This window comes from Leucoraja erinacea, chromosome 16, assembly GCF_028641065.1.
Source record: "Leucoraja erinacea ecotype New England chromosome 16, Leri_hhj_1, whole genome shotgun sequence".
In the NCBI taxonomy this organism is placed as follows: domain Eukaryota; kingdom Metazoa; phylum Chordata; class Chondrichthyes; order Rajiformes; family Rajidae; genus Leucoraja; species Leucoraja erinaceus.
The window spans coordinates 25,354,191-25,374,887 of NC_073392.1; the positions used below are offsets into that span (position 1 = coordinate 25,354,191).

Sequence of the window (20,697 nt, forward strand, 5' to 3'; positions counted from 1 at the left end):
CGGTAAAATTGTAAATTGTCTCTAGTTTGTGTAGGATAGTGTTAGTATGCAGGGATTGCTGGTCGGCATGGACTCAGCGGGCCGAAAGGTCTGTTTCTTTGCTGTATCTCCAAACTAAACTAAACATTCAAAGTCACTTGGACAAGAACATGGATAGGAAAGGTTGAGAGGGATATGGGCCAAATGTAGGCAAATGGGACAAGTTTATTTGTGATAACATGATCGACATGGGTCCTAGGGCCAGTTTATGTGCTGTGTGACTAAGCTCTAGCAAATCACTTTATGAAACATCGGCAGCAAGGAGCCAGGGTGTGTCTGAACAGCTGAAACATCTTTGGCCACATCCCCAAACAACCTTGGTTTATCCAGTCCAATGGTTCTTAGCCCATAGCTCAATCTGCAGACTGTGGTGACCCATGTGATGCCATCCTAGATTTGCTTTAACAATTGTTGTATTTGATTTGTTCATTTAGAGTCACAGAGTGCAGCATGAAAACAAGCCCTTCAGCCCATCCCAACCAAAATTCCCCATGTAAGCTCATCCAATTTGCCCATGTTGGTGGCCTATATCCCTCTAACCTTTTCTATTGTGTACTTTTAGTGTCTTTTAAATGTTGTCATTGTACCTCAACTACTTCGTCTGACAGCTCGTTCCATACACCCTCTGTGTGAGAAAGATGCACATCAGATTCATGTAAAATCATTCCCCTTTCACCTTAAACCTATGCCCTTGGTTCTTGATTCCCCTGCCTGGATAAAAGACTGTGCATTCACACTATCTATTCTCCTCATGATTCTTTTAAGTCTATAAGATCACCTCTCAGCCTCCTGCATTTCAAGGAATAAAGTTGCAGCCTGCACAACCTCTCCCTGTAGCTCAAGCCCTCAAGTCCTGGTATTTAGTAGACATTTGACAGCAATAATGGGTTACATTACTTTAATATTGATTTACATTGCATAAACATTTCAAATCATTTACAAAGGATGCAATAGAAGTAAGTTGGGTGACTGCATCCCACAAAGAACACTATGAGATGCAAAAACAGCCCCATGGAAAGTGCATCGAGAACTACCGATCAAATTTTAACTTACCATGACAACAAAAGATTCTTCACTCAAAACATATAAAGCTTATTAAAAAAGGATAGATGATAGATAGGCTTTAAGAACTGAGGAAGAGGGTTAGTGAGGCAGAGAAGTTTACAGGGGGAGAACTATCAATTGAAGGTGGAGCTGTCAAAAATAAGAAGTACTGAAGAAGCCAAAGAAGGTTTACTGATATCTATAAAGCTGTAGGATGTTAAAGAGGCAGAGAGGGGAATAAAAGTGCACGGGAGGATGTTGGTGGGAAAAGGTATTGGAAGGATTTGAAAAACAGAATGAGAATTTTTAAATTGGAGCAGTCGCCAGTGTAAGATCAGCGTGCAGAGGTTTATGCACAAATGAGTTAGGATACAGGGGACAGGGTTTTGTAGGGAAACAGAAGCGGGGGATGGGGAGTTTATTTTTGCTGTACTTACCCGTGGTTCTCAGAATGGGCAGCTGAACACTCGAGACAGTGCTGGCCAGTTCCTGAGGCCCATTGGTCTCCGAGGTAGAATCATTGAGACTATCTGCTGGTGCTAGGGCCTCTGCTATCCCGGAGGGTTGGTTGCTCTCTGAAGCCTGTTGCTGGCCTGCTCTTTCTATGTCCTGCTGTGCAAGTTCAGCTAACGGTACAATAGACTGCAGGGACACCAGTGTCTGCAGAGCCTGGTGGGAAAGCTTTGAGGGCTGTATTGCTGCCAACTCTGCTGATGAGGTTTCCATGGGCTCTTCCCTCGCTGTATTTTAAAGAAGGGAGAAAATTGCTGCAGTTTTGAGTTAGTTATAAGATCAATGCGCACTCAAATTGGCTAGTCATTCACCAGGCACAAAGTCACAAAAGAAAATCCAAGGATGGTGGAAATGTCTGTCAACATATTAAAGAGGAGAAACAAGGAACTACAGATGCTGGTTTGCAAAAAAAAAGACAAGAGTGCTGCAGTAACTCAGTGGGTCAGGCTGCATCTCTGGAGAACACATCTAGGTGATGTTTCAGCTTGGGACTCTTGTTCAGACTCAGGTGTCTGAGGGAGTCTGAAGAAGGGTCCCAACCTGAAACGTCACCTATCCAAATTCTCTAGAGATGCTGCTTGACCTGCTGAGTTACTGCAGCACTTTGTGTCTTTTAAAAAAAACATATGAAAGAGATAAGGAGCAGTAGACGGGTTAATATTTTGAGTACACAATCTTCCAGAAGAATTAGCAATGGATGTAGTGATGCTCTTGACCATTCTACACTGAAGAATACAAGGCTACAATGATTGAAGAGACACGCAATGCCATTTGCTGGTTCCTAATCCAATAGTTTCTCTTTCACTTATCCCTCACTCACTCACTCACTCACTCCTGCCGGTGTACAGGGCAAACACACAGCTGGGTGAAGAGAGAATGCAGCTTGTGCATGCTGGAAACATTTTCAGAACCATGTGTTTGCACATCATCTCAACTTTCCAGAGTGAAGGATGCCCAACCATAGCTCAGTAACAGTTAAATCTACAAGCAAGGAATTGCAGATGCTGATTTACAAAATAAGACACACAGTACTGGAGTAACTCAGCAGGTGTGGCAGCATCTTAGGAAAAGATAGACACAAAATGCTGGAGTAACTCATCGGGTCAGGAAGAATCTCCGGAGGAAAGGAATAGGTGACGTTTCGGGTCGGAGACCTTCTTTAGGAGAAGGATTCTGACCCAAAAAGCAAGTCTGAAGGGTTCTGACTCTAAAAAGTTACCTATTCTTTTTCTCCAAGGATTCTGCCTGACCTGCAGTTACTCCAGCATTTTGTGTCTATCTTTGGTATCCACCAGCATCTGCAGTTCCTTCCTACAACATCTCAGGAGAATATGGATTGGTGACATTTCGGGTTGAGACCCTTCTTCAGACTGATTCGGGTAATTTTACATAGTCTGCAGAAGGGTCTTGACCCGAAACATCGCCTTTCCATGTTCTCCTGAGATGCTGCCTGACCTGCTGAGTTACTCCAACACTGCGTCAGTAACTGTTAACTTCAACCCGCTTGCTTAAAGCAGGGAAAAGCCCCTCTGTATGGCCTCATTCCAGTATTAGAGGTTTGCAACGCATCACTGCTTGTGTCTGGCATGGGAACTAATTTGAAACCAGCAATCACCAATTCTGCACTCATCCTTTTTGTACTGTATTGCATTGTTTATTGTCACGTGTACCTAGATGTAGTGAAAATTCTCTCCAATGGTATCCAATTCCCCAGAAAGTGTGTACCCTGTAACCATGCTCAAAATTCACACGTTTCAGCGCTTTGCATTGCATCGGACTCTGTCTGTTCCATGCCTGGCTTTAGTAACATACCCCAGGAAAGGTACACTAGTGTAGGAAGGAACTGCAGATGCTGGTTTCAGACTGAAGAAAGGTCTCGACCCGAAACAACACCTATTCTTTTTCTCCAGAGATGCTGCCTGACCTGCTGAGTTATCCCAGCATTTTGTGTCTATCTAAAGATACATAGGTGTCAAGGGGAATGCACAGCAGACACGCTGGAATTATATCCACAAAATGTGGGAAAAGCTATGTCTCTTCAAAAGGGCAATAGATAATTAATGCAAGATTGGTGTTAGGCAAGTATATATGGAACAGGTGCTTTAGTGGAACGATGGCAGGGGTCTAAATAACTGATTTAGGAGGGAATTACAATCACACCCAATGCTCCATGAAAGCTATGTGAAAATATGTTTAAACTAAATAGTGGGGGTGGGGGGTGGGGACGAGATAAACTGGAGATATAAGGATGGAGTTAAAGGGAAAGAAAGTAAAAGAAAAGTTACGAAAGACACGAGAATTAACAGGGCAGAAAGCTCAGGAAAGGATAGGAGACTAGCCAAGTGAAATAGGAATCGATGTGAAGGGTGAGGGGAGTAATGGATTAAATGTATTATATATGAATGCGCGAAGTATAAGAAATAAAGTGGATGAGCTTGAGACTCAGTTAGAAATTGGCAAGTATGATGTTGTGAGAATTACAGAGACATGGCTGCAAGAGGACCAGGGCTGGGAACTGAATATTCAAGGGTATACATCCTATCGAAAAGACAGACAGGTGGGCAGAGGGGGTGGGGTAGCTCTGTTGGTGAGGAATGAAATTCAGTCCCTTGCTAGGGGTGACATAGAATCAGGAGATGTAGAGTCAGTATGGATAGAACTGAGGAATTGTAAGGGTAAAAAGACCCTAATGGGAGTTATCTACAACCCCCAAACATTAGCCTGGAGATAGGGCGCAAGTTGAATATAGAGTTGAAATTGGCATGTCGGTAATGCTACGGTTGTTATGGGAGATTTCAACATGCAGGTAGACTGGGAAAATCAGGTTGGTGCTGGACTGTGGGTTTGTGGAGTGCCTCTGTGATGGATTCTTAGAACAGCTTGTACTAGAGTCAACCAGGGAGAAAGCAATTCTAGATTTTGTGTTGGGTAATGAACCGGATTTGATAAGGGAACTCGAGGTAAAGGAGCCATTAGAAGGTAGTGACCATAATATGATAAATTTTAAGCGACAGTTTGAGAGGGAGAATGGAAAATTTGAAGTGTCGGTATTACAGTTGAACAAAGGGGCTATGGAACCATGAGGGAGGAACTGGCCAAAGTTGACTGGAAAGATACTCTAGCAGGGATGACAGTGGAACAACAATGGCAGGTATTTCTCGGAATAATATAGAAGGTGCAGGATCAGTTCATTCCAACGAGGAAGAAAGATTCCACGAGGAATACGGGGTTGCTGTGGCTGACAAGGGAAGTCAGGGACAGTATAAAAATAAAAGAGAAGTACAACATAGCAAAGATGAGCGGGAAGCTAGAGGATTGGGAAACTTTTAAAGAGCAACAGAAGATAACTAAAAAGGCAATAGGGGGAGAAAAGATGAGATACGAAGGTAAGCAAGCCAAGAATATAAAGGAGGATAGTAAAGGCTTCTTTAGGTATGTGAAGAGGAAAAAATTAGTTAAGACCAAAGTTGGACCCTTGAAGACTGAAACACATTAATTTATTATGGGGAACAAGGAAATGGCAGACGAGTTGAACAGGCACTTTGATCCGTCTTCACTAAGGTAGACACGAACAATCTCCCTGATGCCAGAGGAACTAAGGTGACGGAAGAACTGAAGGAAACTCACATTAGGCAGGAAATGGTGTTGTGTAGACTGATGGGACTGAAGGCTGATAAATCCCCAGGGCCTGATGGTCTGCATCCCAGGGTACTTAAGGAAGAGTGGCTCTAGAAATCGTGGGAACTTTTTAAGAAAGATGGGAGATATAAAACAGGGAATTATGGACCAGTTAGCCTGACATCGGTGGTGGGGAGGATGCTAGAGTCAATTATAAAAGATGAAATAGCAGCACATTTGGATAGCAGTAACAGGATCGGTCCAAGTCAGCATGGATTTACGAAAGGGAAATCATGCTTGACTAATCTTCTGTAATTTTTTGAGGATGTAACAACTAGAAAAATGGACAATGGAGAGCCAGTGGATGTGGTGTACCTGGACTTTCAGAAAGCATTTGATAAGGTCCCACATAGGATATTAGTGGGCAAAATTAGGGCACATGGTATTGGGGATAGGGTACAGACATGAATAGAAAATTGGTTCGCAGACAGGAAACAAAGAATAGGGATTAACGGGTCCCTTTCAGACTGGCAGGCAGTGACTAGTGGGGTACCGCAAGACTCGGTGCTGGGACTGCAGCTATTTACAATATATATCAATGATTTAGATGAAGGGATTCAAAGTAACATTAGCAAATTTGCAGATGACACAAAGCTGGGTGGCAGTGTGAACTGTGAGGAGGATGCTATGAGGATGCAGGGTGATTTGGACAAGTTGGGTGAGTTGGCAGATGCTGTTTAATGTGGGTAAATGTGAGGTTATCCACTTTGGTGGCAAAAACATAGGCAGATTATCTGAATGGTGTCAAGTTGGGAAAAGGGGAAGTACAAAGAGATCTGGGGTCCTTGTTCATCAGTCACTGAAAATAAGCATGCAGGTAGAGCAGGCAGTGAAGAAAGATAATGGCATGTTGGCCTTCATAACAAGAGGAGTTGAGTATAGGAGCAAAGAGGTCCTTCTGCAGTTCTATAATGAGACCACAACTGGAGTATTGTGTGCAGTTTTGGTCTCCAAATTTGAGGAATGCCATTCTTGCTATTGAGGGAGTGCAGTGTAGGTTCACGAGGTTAATTCCCGGGATGGCGGGACTGTCATATGTTGATACAATGGAGCGGCTGGGCTTCTATACTCTGGAATTTAGAAGGATGAGAGGGTATGTTATTGAAACATATAAGATTATTAAGGGATTGGACACGCTAGAGGAAGGAAACATGTTCCCGATGTTAGGGGAGTCCAGAACCAGGGGCCACAGTTTAAGAATAAGGGGTAGGCCATTTAGAACGGAGATGAGGAAAAACATTTTCACCCAGAGAATTGTGAATCTGTGGAATTCTCTGTCGCAGAAGGCTGTGGAGGCCAATTCTCTGGATGCTTTCAAGAGAGAGTTAGATAGAGTTAAAGATAGCGGAATCAGGAGATATGGTGAGAAGGCAGGAACGGGGCACTGAATATGGATGATCAGCCATGATCACAGTGAATGGCTCTGCTGGCTTGAAGGGCCGAATGGCCTACTCCTGCACCTATTGTCTAAATTAATGTTAGGACAGTTGTGCGCCTACTCTAGTGCAGTCATGTTTAACGGTGCAGTGTTGTGCGTAGTACCTGCCGCCCAGTCACGCAGCACACGCCTACCTGCGGCCTCTTCAGATGCCAGGGCTGCTGCTGCCGCTGTTGCTGCCCTGGATTCCTCCTCTAGCAAGGCCAGGCGGGCTGCTTTCTCAGCGGCAGCCGCCACTGCCAGCTCCTCAGGGGACAGCCCCAGCTCGCCCAGGGTCTCGGGCCGACTGTCTGCCAGCAGCTCACGAGGGGGAAGGAGCTGTTCCTGCTGCAGGCTGACTGTGGGCTGTGCCTGCACAGCTGGGGCACTGGGCATTGGGACACCCTCTGCTTCTGTCTGAGGGGTTACTTCCATGTTTTCCGCTGCAGCTGATGAGTTCGGAGGCAGTATCTGTAGAGTGGTGTGGCCCACCGTCGCCACAGAACCCTGCACACCACTGTTAGACTGAGCTTCAGGCAACGGGACCGACTGTGGGGAGACAAAAATAAACGATCAGTGGTTTCTCTTAACCATCTCATTGTGACACTGAAGAACCAGATTTCATTTCAATTGTAAATGAATCCCAACACAAACTAGGATATTTGGCATTTCAATTAATACTCTCTCAAACTTCCAAGCGTGTACGATAGAGAGCACAATGATCGGTTGCATCATGGCCTGGTTCGGTAACTCAAACGCCTAGGAATGAAGGAGACTACAGAGAGTGGTGGACACTGCCCGGTCCATCACAGGTACTGACCTCCTCACCATCGAAGGGATCTACAGGAAGCGCTGACTCAAAATTACAGCCAGCATCATCAGAGACCCACACACCGTGCTCTCATCTCGCTGCTACCATCGGGAAGAAGGTACAGGAGGCTGAAAAGTGACCTCCAGGTTCAAGAACAGCATCTTCCCTGCTACCATCAGGCTCTTCAACACTGCACAACACTAACCTCAGCAACTATGATCTTCTAAGGACTGTGTCTTTGGTTGCACTGTAGACCAATTTTGCACTATTATGATTACCTAGTATTATGGCTATTAATTTATAGTACTATCGACTGTTATATGTTTATCCATGTGTATGGGCCTGTTAAATTGCAGCAAAAATGTAATTGTTCCATTATTGGAACATAACAATCAAACATTTTTGACTCTCTAGATAAAGATTTCAACTTTTTGCTCTTAATCATCTCATGGATTTTATTTTAATTGTAAATTAGTCACAACACACTTGTTAAAAGCATCAGGAAATATCCCCGAGGAAATAGAGCTGGAATCTCAAGTGCCTATTTGTCAGCTCCTCAAAACTGTACAGGAATTGAGGGGGCTGGGAATATTAGTGGTACCTACGTTTTGGAGCACTGGTTCATGGAACCAATTGTGGAAGGAAGATGAGAATGAAAATCATTCATTTCAAAGAAAAGACAATAAAAAACATTTAGAAACAAGAAACTGTAGATGCTGATAATGCATCTACAGGACACAAAATGCTGGACTAACTCAGCGGGTGAGGCAGCTTCTCTCAAGATCATGCATAGGTGATGTTTCGGATTGAGAGCCTTTTTCAGACCCAAAGTGTCCCGACACATAACGTCACCTATCATCCAGAGATGCTGCCTGACCTGCTGAGTTACTCCAGCATTTTGTGGCCTTCCGTACAATTCATGCTTGTGATCAAAATCAGCACATTTAGTAATATAATCATGGTGGGAACATATATACAGACAACTAACACTGACTGATATGCGCTTCTGTTGATCTACCATGGTGATCGTGCTCCTGTGAAAGGCTAAATGGAGGGAGAGGTGGAATTCTAACATTTCAAACATTTTTTAAGCCAGTATGTAGATAGTCCGAGATGGTTATGGGGCAGTAGTGGACTAGGGAATTTAGCCAGGCTAATGGCTGAAGTGTCACGGGTAGAATATTTTGTAGATAGGGCTCAATGCAATTTTGGAAAGAGAGGATGGTCTGGGAATTAAAGTCTCAAATTGGGAGAAGACTGATTTTAATATCATTGAATATGGCATCAGTGAAACAGTGAAAGTTTAGGGACAACATTTTAACATAAGGGTGAAAGGCAAGGACAGCAAGTCTAAGGGATGCCAAAAGTCTTGTCACTAATTCCACCTTACTTACTTCAGTTTAGTTCTGGTTGAGGGATTGTCTCTAAATTATCACATAATCGTACCTCCAATGTTAAATCCTTCTTTAGACTTTAGAGATACAGCGTGGAAACGGGCCCTTCAGCCCAGCGATCTCCGTACATTAGCACAATCCTACACACTAGGGACAATTTTACCAAGCCAATTAACCTACAAATCTGTACGTCTTTGGAGTGTGGCAGGATTCCGAAGCACCTGGAAAAAACCCATGCGGTCACAGGGAGAACAAGCAAACTCCGTAAAGACCACTCATAATCAGTATTGAACCCGGGCCTCTGGCGATGTAAGGCAGCAACTCTACTGCTGCACAACTATGCCACTCTTCCTTCAATCCACTTGCTGAAAATTCTTATTTGTACCTCATTGATCACCAGAATGCCATTCTAGAGCATAACTCAGAGGCTTCCAACGTGGACTTTACTTCAATACTCCATTGTCTACATCCTAATGTAACCCACAAGGGTGTTTGCTGACCCAATCCTGAGCAATTCTCACTTTCATAGAACAGTAGAGCACAGGAACAGGCCGTTGAGTGCACAATGTGGAAACAAAGAACTGCAGATGTTGTTTATACCAAAGATTGACACAAAGTGCTGGATTAATTCAGTAACTTCTTCAGAACCGACCCGAAACGTCACCCATCCATTTTTTCCAGAGATGTTGCCTGATCCACTGAGTTACTTTGTGTCTACCTTTGATCCAGAAAGTCTGTGCCAAACATGACACCAAGTTAAGCTAATCTCCTCACCTGCACATGGTCCATATCCCTCCATTCCCTGCATATCTATGTGCCTATCTAAAAGCATCTTAAACAGCACGATTGTATCTGCTTCCAATACCACCATTGGCAGCGCTTTCCAGGCACCCGCTGTGTAAAAGCCTCTATGTAAAAAAACTTGCTCTGCACATCTCCTTTACTTGGGGAACACGGTCATATATCTTATTTGAAGGCTGGTGCTGACAGTACAACATTCTCAAATAATGAAGTGCCAGGCTAGAATCAATTTCAGTCTCAAGAGATACAGCGTGGAAATAGGACATTTGGCCCACTGAGTCCACGCCAAATAATGTTCATCCATACACTATGTGTAGGAAAGAACTGCAGATGCCATTCCTTCTCTCCAGAGATGCTGCCTGTCCCGCTGAGTTACTCCAGCATTTTGTGTGTATCACCCATTCACTAGTTCTATCCTGTACACTAGGGACAATTCACAGAAGCCAATTAATCTAGATGTCTTTGGAATGTGGGAGGAAACCAGAGCATCAGGCGAAAACCCACGCAGTCACAGATAAATCATGCAAATTCCGTACAGACAGCACCCGTAGTTGGGAGCGAACCCGGATCTCTGGCACTCTTAAGACAGCAACTCTACTGTTGCGCCACGCCTAAATTAAATTATTTAATTAACGAGTTTAAGCACTTTTCTTGTGCAGGATCACAGCTTTCCTACCTGTGTGGAGGGGCCAGGCACGGGTGTGGATTGCGTTACCGTGGTGACTGCGCCACTCTGAGCTGTGGAAGCAGTGGTTGCGGTGTTATTTGTTCCTGTTGTCGCAGTTTCACCATGCACACTTTCAGGGAGGCCTTGCGCATTCAAGGCGGTAGGCTGGACTGCAAAATACAGAGAAGGGAAAATGTCATTGATATAGAAAATTAGGTTAGACATTGCTTCAATGTTAAGATTTAATTTAGCACACTGCAGACCTGTAACAGAACATGGAACAGTACAGTACATGAACAGGTCCTTCTGCCCACCACGTCCATGCTTAACTAATCTCCTCTGCCTGCACTGGATCTATATCCCTCCATTCCCTGCTTATCCATGTCCCTGTCTGAAAGCCTCTAAAATGTCACTATTGTAATTGCCTCCGCCTCTATCCCCGGCAGCACGTTCCAGGCACCCATTGCTATGTTAAAAAAACTTGTCCCGCACATCTCCTTTAAACCTTCCCCATTTGGTTTATAGCTATGTCCTCTAATCTTTGTCATTTCTAACCTGAGAAAAGGTTTCCGACTATCTACTCTATCAATGCCTGTCATAATTTTATATACTTATATCAGGTCTCAACTCAACTTCCGGCATTCCAGGGAAAACAATCCAAGTTTGATTTTAACGATAACCATAGCATCACTTAATTGTTATGAAAGCCCTATTTGGTTCGGTAGTGTAGCTTAGGGAATGGAATTTTTTTTCCTTTACAGTTCAGGCAAATGCAGTTGGCTCTCAACCACCCCCCTTCTCAGTTCACATACGATATGATACAATTAGGAATGAAGCATAAACAGCAGCATCCACACCAAGAGCAGGAATAAAGTCTCAGTCTGAAGAAGCGCCCCAACCCAAAATGTCACCTGTCCATTCCTTCTACAGATGCGGCCTGACCCGTTGAGTTATTCCAGCATTTTCTATGCTCATCATTCCAGCATCTAGTTTCTTGTGTCAGCAGAATAAATTGGCATGTTGTGCGCCGAATATGATATTTCTGTTTACAATTTACAGCAGACACAAAGTGTGGAGAATGGGGAAGTAAGATTGGGTGGGGGACATGAGGCACGAGGGAGATGTAAAGAGGCCCAATGTGATTTACACAAGTTTGGCAAGTGTGCAAATGCGGCATAATGTGGATAAATATGAGCAGATGTACTTTAATAGGAAGAAAAGTCACATTATATGAATGGTGATTGATTGGTAGAATGGAAGGTGCAACCAGACTTGAGTGAACAAGTGCACCAGTCGTTGTAAAGAAGCAGGTCATGTGGAGTTAGCAGACAGGAAGGCAAGTGATATATTGAACTACAGTAGCGAGATGCCTTGTGTAGCTGTACAGGGCGTTGATAAGATTCCATTTGGAATTATGTGTACAGTATATCTTTGGGCTCTTGATCTAAGGAGAGAACATTCTTGCAATGGAGGGGGTGTAATGGTGGTTTAGCAGATTAAAATTCTGAGAGGGCAGGGTCAACAGATAAGGTGGGAGTTATTGATTAGGCTTATGTGCACGGTAGTGTGGGGATCTCATAAAATTCTAACATAATGAAACAGACCAAATATTCCTTATGGCTGGAGAAGTGGAGGAAACAATCTCAAGATACAGGATAAGGCATTTGGGACAGAGCTCAGGAGAAATGTCTTCACCCAGATGGTGTTAGCCTTTGGAATTCTACAACAGAGAAGGCAGTGGAGGCCACGATTAATAATATTCTAGAAGGAGGTAGATATGTTTCTTAGTGCTAATGTGGTCAAGGGATTTGAGAACGCCGTACAGGGAATTGAAGTATGTAGGAAGGAACTGCACATGCCAGTTTAAACTGAAGTTAGACACAAAATGCTGGGGTAATTCTGCGGGACAGGCAGCATCTCTGGAGATTCGTTCTCTCCAGAGATGCTGCCTGTCCCGCTGAGTTACTCCAGCATTTTGTGTCTATCTCAGTGAATTGAAATAGACAATCATTTACTGATTGGTGGGCCAGGGTCAAATTACCTATTCAACCCTAATTTCTGCAAAGCTTTCTCATAATTAAAAGTAAAAGGAATCAAACTTCATCATTTGGCCTCTTATTGGATAATTCATCGCCCTAAATACACGTCATTAAAAACCTACATGCAACGAATAAACACGAGGTAAGTAATAAACCTAAAGTCATAAGGAAACCATTTAACAATCAGCCTGTTGCACCATTCAGTTAAATGGAGACCGAGCTAATTACTACTATTGTTCATCGTAACGTGATGAACAATAGTATTTTCCCCGTAAAAAAAGAACACAAAGTGCTGGAGTAACTCAATGAGTCAGGCTGAGTCTCTGGAGAACATGGATAGGTGACGTTTCGGGTTGGGGCATCTTCTTCAGATACGAAACAGCGTTTATCCAAATCCCCCAGAGATACCTGATCCGCTGAGTTACTCAAGTACTTTGTGTCTTATTTTGAAAACCAGCATCTGCAATTCTGTGTCTCCTCGTGACCCGACTTGACTTTGACTCTTGAAATTTGCTGTTGCCTTGTTAAAGGGTTAAATAATCTACCTGAGAGACCATGGTCGGCCAAATAGCTTGACCCTGTGCTCTGTGATCCAACGAACGTGATAGAGCTAGCATCTGGTTCCTTGTGTCTGGTATTAGTCCCAACACCCTGATTCCTTGAGTGCACTCACCCTGATTTGCCGCAATGTTTGCTGTGGTGGTTGTAGACGTATTGGTGGTATTAGTGTCCATGGTCTCGTGTGGAGGATTCGAACACCTAACTGGTGCTTCTATCAGCTTGAGCTGCTGGGTCTGAGTCTCTGACGTTACGGTGGAAGGCCGAGAGGCTGTGATCAAAGTGGATCCCGAGTTCACGAGCTGCTGGGCCTGCTGTGTCACCACGCCACTGGGAGCAGCCACGATTGTCACCCTGTTCGGCTCAGAAGCAGGCTGGAAGAATTTCAGACAAAGGTGAGAGATGGGCAAATAAAGACAATATCTCACAAAGACTATTTTTTAATTTTAGAAATACAGCATGGAAAAAGACCCTTCTGCCCATTGAGTCCACGCCGACCATCTATCACCGTTCACACTAGTTCTATGTTATTCCACTTTCTCATCCACTCCCTGCACACTAGTGGCAAGTTACAGAGGCCTATTAACCTACATATCCGTATGTCTTCGGGAAGTGGGGAAGAAACTGAAGCAACTGGAGGACACCCACAGGGAGAACGTGCAAATTCCACAGAGCACCCGAGGTCAGAATTGAACCCGGGTCTCTGGAGCTGTGACGCAGCATCTCTAACTGCTTAGTCACTGCACTTCAACTATTTTAACCCAATAGGAGAAACTGAGGTGACTTTACTTAATAGGCTTGATAAATGGCTAGGTTTTTTTTTTACACGTACCGATGTATACATCATACTATACATAATATAATCAAGTCAATAGGTAGAGTAAAGGGGAAGATACAGAGTGCAGAATATAGTTCTCAGCACTGCCGCGCACCCGTTTTAGAGATGTAGGTGCTTTTGGACTAAAAGAAAATGCATTGCATGCAATGATATGAAATGCAAATATCAGACTGTGGGCTCAGCTATCCACTCTGTTATGGCTGGCTATTCACTCGGAATGAAAACAAGCAAGTGCACCTGATAAACCTGCAGATATGGATAAATGCAGGAACAGAACTGGGCTCAACTGAAACACAATCAAAAAGCCGATCATTAAATTATCCTTGAACCATGCAGGGCCACATGTAAGTGCGCAAACACGCAATAACATGCACAGTATATAATGCTGAAATGTGACCAACAATTTTTTGAGAATGTCACAAAAAGGGGTTATGATGTTGTTTTTTTTGTTGCTTTATTTGGGGGAGGGGGGGGGAAGATGAAAGAGGGGAAAAGAATGAAATGCAAAAGGAATTGGAAACCAATGTTCAGTTTATAATGTCAATAGCTTGTGGACAAGCAGATTAATCCTTCTCTGGAATGACCATAGCTGGTGTACCTGCGATTCTGGGCCTCATTACATACTGAGATGGGGAAAAATGTCTGCTGGCAGGGATGATGGCAGATCAAGCCTGCATCTTCTGGCTCCACATTCAAGTTAGTATATTATTATAACCAAGCTTCGTTGGTTGCACTGTAACAGTTTGTCAGGATGAGTGAGTGCAGAAATAAGTGGTCCAATGCTCGTTCTTGCCACCACTTTGCTTAACATTTATTTCACGCTTTGTTGATTCTATTTCTATGTTACTTGTCGTACCAATAAGGTAGTTGATATTTCTGGTATTTAATCAATACAACTCATTGAACTGGGGGATTTGAACACTTAAAACAGCCAGACCAACATCTCGGATGCAGAGTTTATTTCAATTACTTTACATTTAAGTGGGTTTCGGAGGCTTTTAGATAGGCAAATGGATATGCAGGCAATGAGGTATATGGATCACATGCAAGCAGCGGAGATTAGTGTAACTTGGCATCGTGTTCGGCAGACATTGTGGGCCGAAGGGCCTGTTCCTGTGCTGTACTATTCTTATGAAGTTTTATGACTCCAGGAATATGTTGCTGGTAAAATCCAACTTTCGATTCACAGTCCAAATTAAAACAAGGTTTTTTCAATAAAAAAATGGTATTGTCTAATCTCCTGTGAGGTTTGGGGAGGTTGATATATTCCACACTTTGTAGTTTCTGCAGGTGTTCTCCGCATCAGAACATCCAGCCTTGCACGAATCTCCAACTGGATTATGGATTCATTTAGAAAATGAATTAATGCTGTAGCTCAGAACAAAATGGGATGTGATGGGATGAGAGTGTAGAATGCAGTGAAACAGCTCTGGTTACATTCCTACCTGAAGAGCAATGATGGGAGCTGTGGAGGTGGCTCCAGTTACGGCAGTGAGTTTCTGAGAGGTATTGGAGGATACACCGATTACCTGCCCGGCAAGGTTGGTGATGGTGCCAAGGGTTGCCATGGAAGTGTTGAGTGTGGGCAATACAGTAGACACTCCTGCTAGTGTGGTGCCCATTGTCCCCAATGTATTGACATCTAAGAAACAAGTTAAAAATCAGTCAATAGAAATAACATAAGGACAAGTTACAATCAATTCTAATCCTAAACAAAAATATTGCATTCAAATCAAAGTGCCCCAAGACCCTTTAAAAATATTTGTCGATTTTTCCCCCCCCGTAAATTTTGGTCAACCTCCATTTTGTTCATCTGGCTGGACACCTGAAACAATAGGAACAAACTCATGTTCTGTGACAATGTGGACCCTGTACCAAGCCTTTTGGTGGGATCAGACTGGTCCCAGATCTCCTGGCTATCTACTATTTCTCCCTGGTAGACATCATATATCTGCACAAAGTTATTTCTCAGTGCATGATAACTCAACCTTGCCCCTTGTCATTTTTTTCCCCAATGTCAGATATGCTTGAGTAGGTTGTCTAATAATCTTGCAAAGCTCTTGCTACCATCCACTGGCCCATGTTTGCAGAGACAACTTCAATACCACCCTGAATCCAGCAAGCAAGTCAAACATGAGATCTTAATCTCATGAGGGCAAATCTGATACAAGTCAAGAATCAAAAGTATTTTATTATTATATGACCCAAAACGGAACAATTAAATTCTTACTTGCAGCAGCACAACAGGTATGTAAACATAGTGCTCTGTAAACACCAGAACAAATATATGGGTGATACGGGTGAAGTGGGTCACCTTTGCAACCATCTTGGGGGATCCCATACTTCACATTCAATCAAATTAATTCTCAAATTGCCTTCTCTCCATGAGCATTCTCAATTACATGTCTGGGGTCTCAATGGTTTTAAACGGTGTCAATAGATAGCTCAACAAAATTTGGGTAGGTTAGGATTTTATACTTTGGAGTGAAGGAGGCTGAGGGGGGAGACGTGTATAAAATCATGGAAGGAATAGATAGGGTGATTTTTTTCCTAGGATAGGGAAATCATGAACCAGAGGGCATATAGTGAGGAAGGTGAGATTGGAAATATTTAATAGGAACCAAAGAGACAACTTTTTCCACAGAGGGTGGTAGATATATGGAACGAGCTGCTGGAGAAAGTAGTAGTGGTAGGTGCAATAACAACATTTAAAAAACACTTGGATAGGTATATGTAGAGGAAATATTTAGAGGGTTACAGGCCAAATAAGGGCAAATGAAACTTGCATATATTAGCAATGTTACAAAATTTTGAGATTTAAAAAATCAAGTCTGCAATTTATCCCATCAGATAAAGCATAACAATAAATTTAATTTGACACCTAATTCACTTTCATATCTCAAGTAATAAAAAAGTTATGGCCATTTTCATACTCGGAAATTAGCATCTTGTTCCCTATTGATTTTCTATGGACATAACAAAAAAGCTGTGATCGTGGACAGTCAAAAGCCCATAACCTTCTTAAAAATTAAGAGAACTGAATGAAATTTTCAGTTATCATAGATTGAAGCATACTGAAACAAATATAAAATAATCTTACTTGGATGACCTGAAATTAAAGCATATAATTAATTAGTTAGTTACCCAATTGTAGCTAATTTCAAACTTCAATTACCAGATCTAAACATCTATCCATTTCTTAAAAAATGATTAACATTTTTAAATAGCCCAAGTGTCCAAATAATATTCACAAATAATTCACAATAAAACATGATTTTTAAATCTCATTTACATCAATTTATAGGCCAAATGGAAGGAATTTAGTGTTCAATTGCTGCAAATTAAAGTCCATTTAAATCGGCTTTCTAGTGGGTTCCTGTGAACGCGCTGGTTTAGAACGTTCACATTGCGCTGGATTTGTGCCCTCAAGTGCCCAGAAAAATACTGCGGGATATAAAAAGCCCAAAATGAACTACTCGCTATAGAAAACTTTATATACAGGGTTATATACAAGCCCCATTTAATGTAAAAATAAGGTACATACCTTTAATTGTTTGCTTTATAAAACCCTGGGGCTGCGAGAGGTTGCGGATTGAGAGAGTGATTTTTAAACTACTATAAATATTATACAAGGCCATAAAAACTAATAATACCTTTTGCGACGGGGTCTTCCAGCGATTTTCCGTTAATGATTTACTAGGCTGAACATTTTCGATTGGAACAGCCTAGTAAAAATCGCGTTTTAAACCCGCCCCCTCTAAACAGCGCCAAAATCGCGCACACGGGGTAGGGCAGATGCTCAGACACGATTCAGGTAGGCTTTGTAACATACCTACATATATGGGGAAAGGAACAGCAGATGCTGGTTTACACAAAAGGACACAAATTGCTGGAGTCACACAGTAACTTTAGAGAACATGGATAGATGCCGTTTCGAGTCAGGACTCTTCTTCAGACCGATTCCGTCAGAAGGAAGGTCCCGACCTGAAATGTCACCTCTCCATGTTTTCCAGAGATGCCATGTGTCCTCCTGAGTAACTGTAGCACTTTGTGTCCTTAAGCGTAGACGGGGCATCTTTGTCGGCATGGATGAGTTGGGCCGAAGAACCTGTTTCTGTACCGTATAACTCTTGTCCAAACAAAGCATGCATTCCAGAAGTACATACCAGTGGTGCCTTTCACTACCAAAGTGGTGAGTGCCGGTTTGGTGGTAGACACGGTTACTGGGGGGTGATCAACCTGACTCCACTCATCGGTGTCCCAGAGATTGTGCGTAGTATAGTGCCAGGCTGTCCTGCCGCACCCTTCAGCAACACCTGCCCAGCGTGGAGGGTGGGTTCACATGAGAATGGGGAGAGGAAGGGAAGATCAGAAACAAGATGTTAAAGTGTAATTACTTAAACACAAATTTCATTTCTTACCAAAAGGATGATTATGATTTGAAATTGCCCCCACTTAGGTTAAATTATAAACAATAGAGATACAACACGGTGGCCCACCGAGTCGGCGCCGACCATCGATCACCCATCCACATTAGTTCTATGTTATTCCACTTTCACATCCACTCCCTGCACACTGAGGGCAATTTACAAAGGCCAATTATAAGTCTTTGGGGTGCTCCGGTTTCCTCTCACATCCCAAAGACGTGCATGTTTGTAGGTTAATTGGCCTCTGTAAATTGCTTCAAGTGTTTAGCATGTGGATGCAAAAGTAGGGTAACATAGAACTAGTGTGTGAATGGTCGGCATGAACTCGATGAGCAGAAGGGCCTGTTTCCATTCTTTATCCCTAAAATCTCACATCCGTCCATCTTGAGTGTCCGTACGTCCCGATGTCAGAGTTTCAAGCATCCCGACGAGAGGGCCTGTACATCTGGCTATCCGTAGCGGAGACTGTGGAGGGTTCATGGCCCCGACCACGGATGAACAAAGGAGGAGGACTGACAAAGTTATTGCCTTCCACCACATTGAAGAATGTTGATTCCACTGTGGTGGATGTTCATTGTGTATTGTGCTTTTTTTGTTTATATGGCTGCATGGTAAGTCAAATTCTGCTGTATGGTGCATGTGGCAATAAATGTGAACTTGAACTTGAAATCTAAAGTAAATAATTATTCACAGCAGCAAGTAAGCAATGCTAACCTGGGTCAGTCCTTGTCCTTGCAGTTTAGGCACAGCAGTGATGAATTTTGTTGGTGTCCCTGTTCCAGACGTCATTACTTTCGTGGTGATGATTGTAATTGGTGATTTTATGCCAGCAGTCCCTGTGACACCTTAAAATTAGGAAGAAGAGCAGTAACATTAAAATTACTAATTGCACCCTAAGACTTGAACTTCTCTGTTACTTGATAAACAAATTCATTTCATTTTAGTGCTGGAAGAACTCAGATTTGGGGTTAAACATCTGTGAAGGCAAGGGATAGATGACATTTCACGCTAAAACCTGCACTAGGACTGAGAGTGCAGAGGGAATATAGTCATCATATGAGTGAAAGGGAGAGATAAGACAGAATATGGTAGGTGATGTGGAACTAGATCTGGGGGAGGGATGGAGGAGTTAAATTTAGTTTATTGTCACGTGTACAGAGGTACAATGAAAAGCTTTTTGTTGTGTGCTATCCAGTCAGTGAAAAGACTATACATGATTACAATCAAGCCATCCACAGTGTACAGATACAGGATAAAGGGAATAATGTATAGTGCAAGATAAAGTCCAGTAAATTCCAAGGGTCTCCAATGAGGTAGATGCTTGGACAGATCCATGGATAGGAAAAGTTTAGAGGGATATGGGCCAGATGCAGGACTAAACATAGAAAAGGGACTAGCTCAGACAGCATGGGTGAGTTGGGCCGAAGGGCCAGCCTTCAAGCTGTATAGTTCTACAACAATATGATTTCTGGCATTTTCCAATGAAATATTAGCCAGTGTATACTTTCCTGCTTTCTGTCTCCTGCTTTCCTTGACTGGTGGTGTGACATTTATATATTTATAATCCTCTGGAACTTCTGCAGAATACAGGAAATTTGGGCAGATGACAGTAAAAACCATGCATCATTCCCTCAGATGCTAGGAGATAAGCTATCAGGTCCAGGAAACAAGACACAGTGCTGGAGTAACTCAGAGGGTCGGGCAGCACTTCTGGAGAACATGGACAGGTTACGTTTCAGTTTGGGATCCAGACTCTTTTCAGACAGTCTGATACAGATACATCTACATTAAAATAGAGCAGCAGTCATCACTTTTCCATACCTGTAGTGCTGGGCTGTGATATAAGGGCAGACATTGGGATAGTTTTGAGAATGGTGGTGGCTGGTTTTGAAGAGGCAGGCGACATGTTACCAAGGCTCATGAGCGTCTGCTTTAGGCCCACATTTCCCGCTTGGGAGGTGGTGATGATGGTGGCAGGCTTCCCATCCGCAGAGGTAACGAGCTTTAAAATGGTTGCCCCTGGAGGCAGTTGACCTTTGGTCTGTTGAATTGAAAAAAAGTTACAAACAGACCATCTGCTAGTCAGCTACACGAGAATTAATTCATCATGATAAAGCAATTTGTAGGCTGGTCCCGTAAAGTTGGCATCACAAATCCATATGACAGAATTGCCAGAACAGTAACAACAGATGGTCATTCTATAACAAACTGAATTAGTGAAGATCTTGTAACTGGCCGGAAAATTATGCAAATTACAATTTTAATTTTGACATATAGATTTTAATATAAAGCAGCAAACATAAATATTTTTTTAAAAGACACAAAGTGTTGGAGTAACTCAGTGGGTCAGGCAGTATCGCTGGAGAAAACGGATGGATGACATTTCAGGTTGGGACATTTCTTGTGTATCTTCTTAGATATAGGGGTTTTAATCAAAGCAGAAAGAAGGGATATTAAATACACTACACCTA

The 20,697-nt window shown here is 42.8% G+C and overlaps 1 protein-coding gene across 1 annotated transcript in view; it reads right to left on the minus strand.

Annotated features, from left to right (window-relative positions):
- Positions 1–20,697, minus strand: part of LOC129704671 (host cell factor 1-like) — a 67,667-nt gene that overhangs the window by 16,918 nt on the left and 30,052 nt on the right. The window contains 9 exon segments of the mRNA XM_055647956.1: positions 1,521–1,823; positions 6,847–7,240; positions 10,374–10,534; positions 13,077–13,335; positions 15,245–15,441; positions 17,966–18,026; positions 18,029–18,115; positions 18,941–19,071; positions 20,048–20,267. Of these exon segments, the coding sequence (XP_055503931.1) occupies positions 1,521–1,823; positions 6,847–7,240; positions 10,374–10,534; positions 13,077–13,335; positions 15,245–15,441; positions 17,966–18,026; positions 18,029–18,115; positions 18,941–19,071; positions 20,048–20,267 (1,813 nt within the window).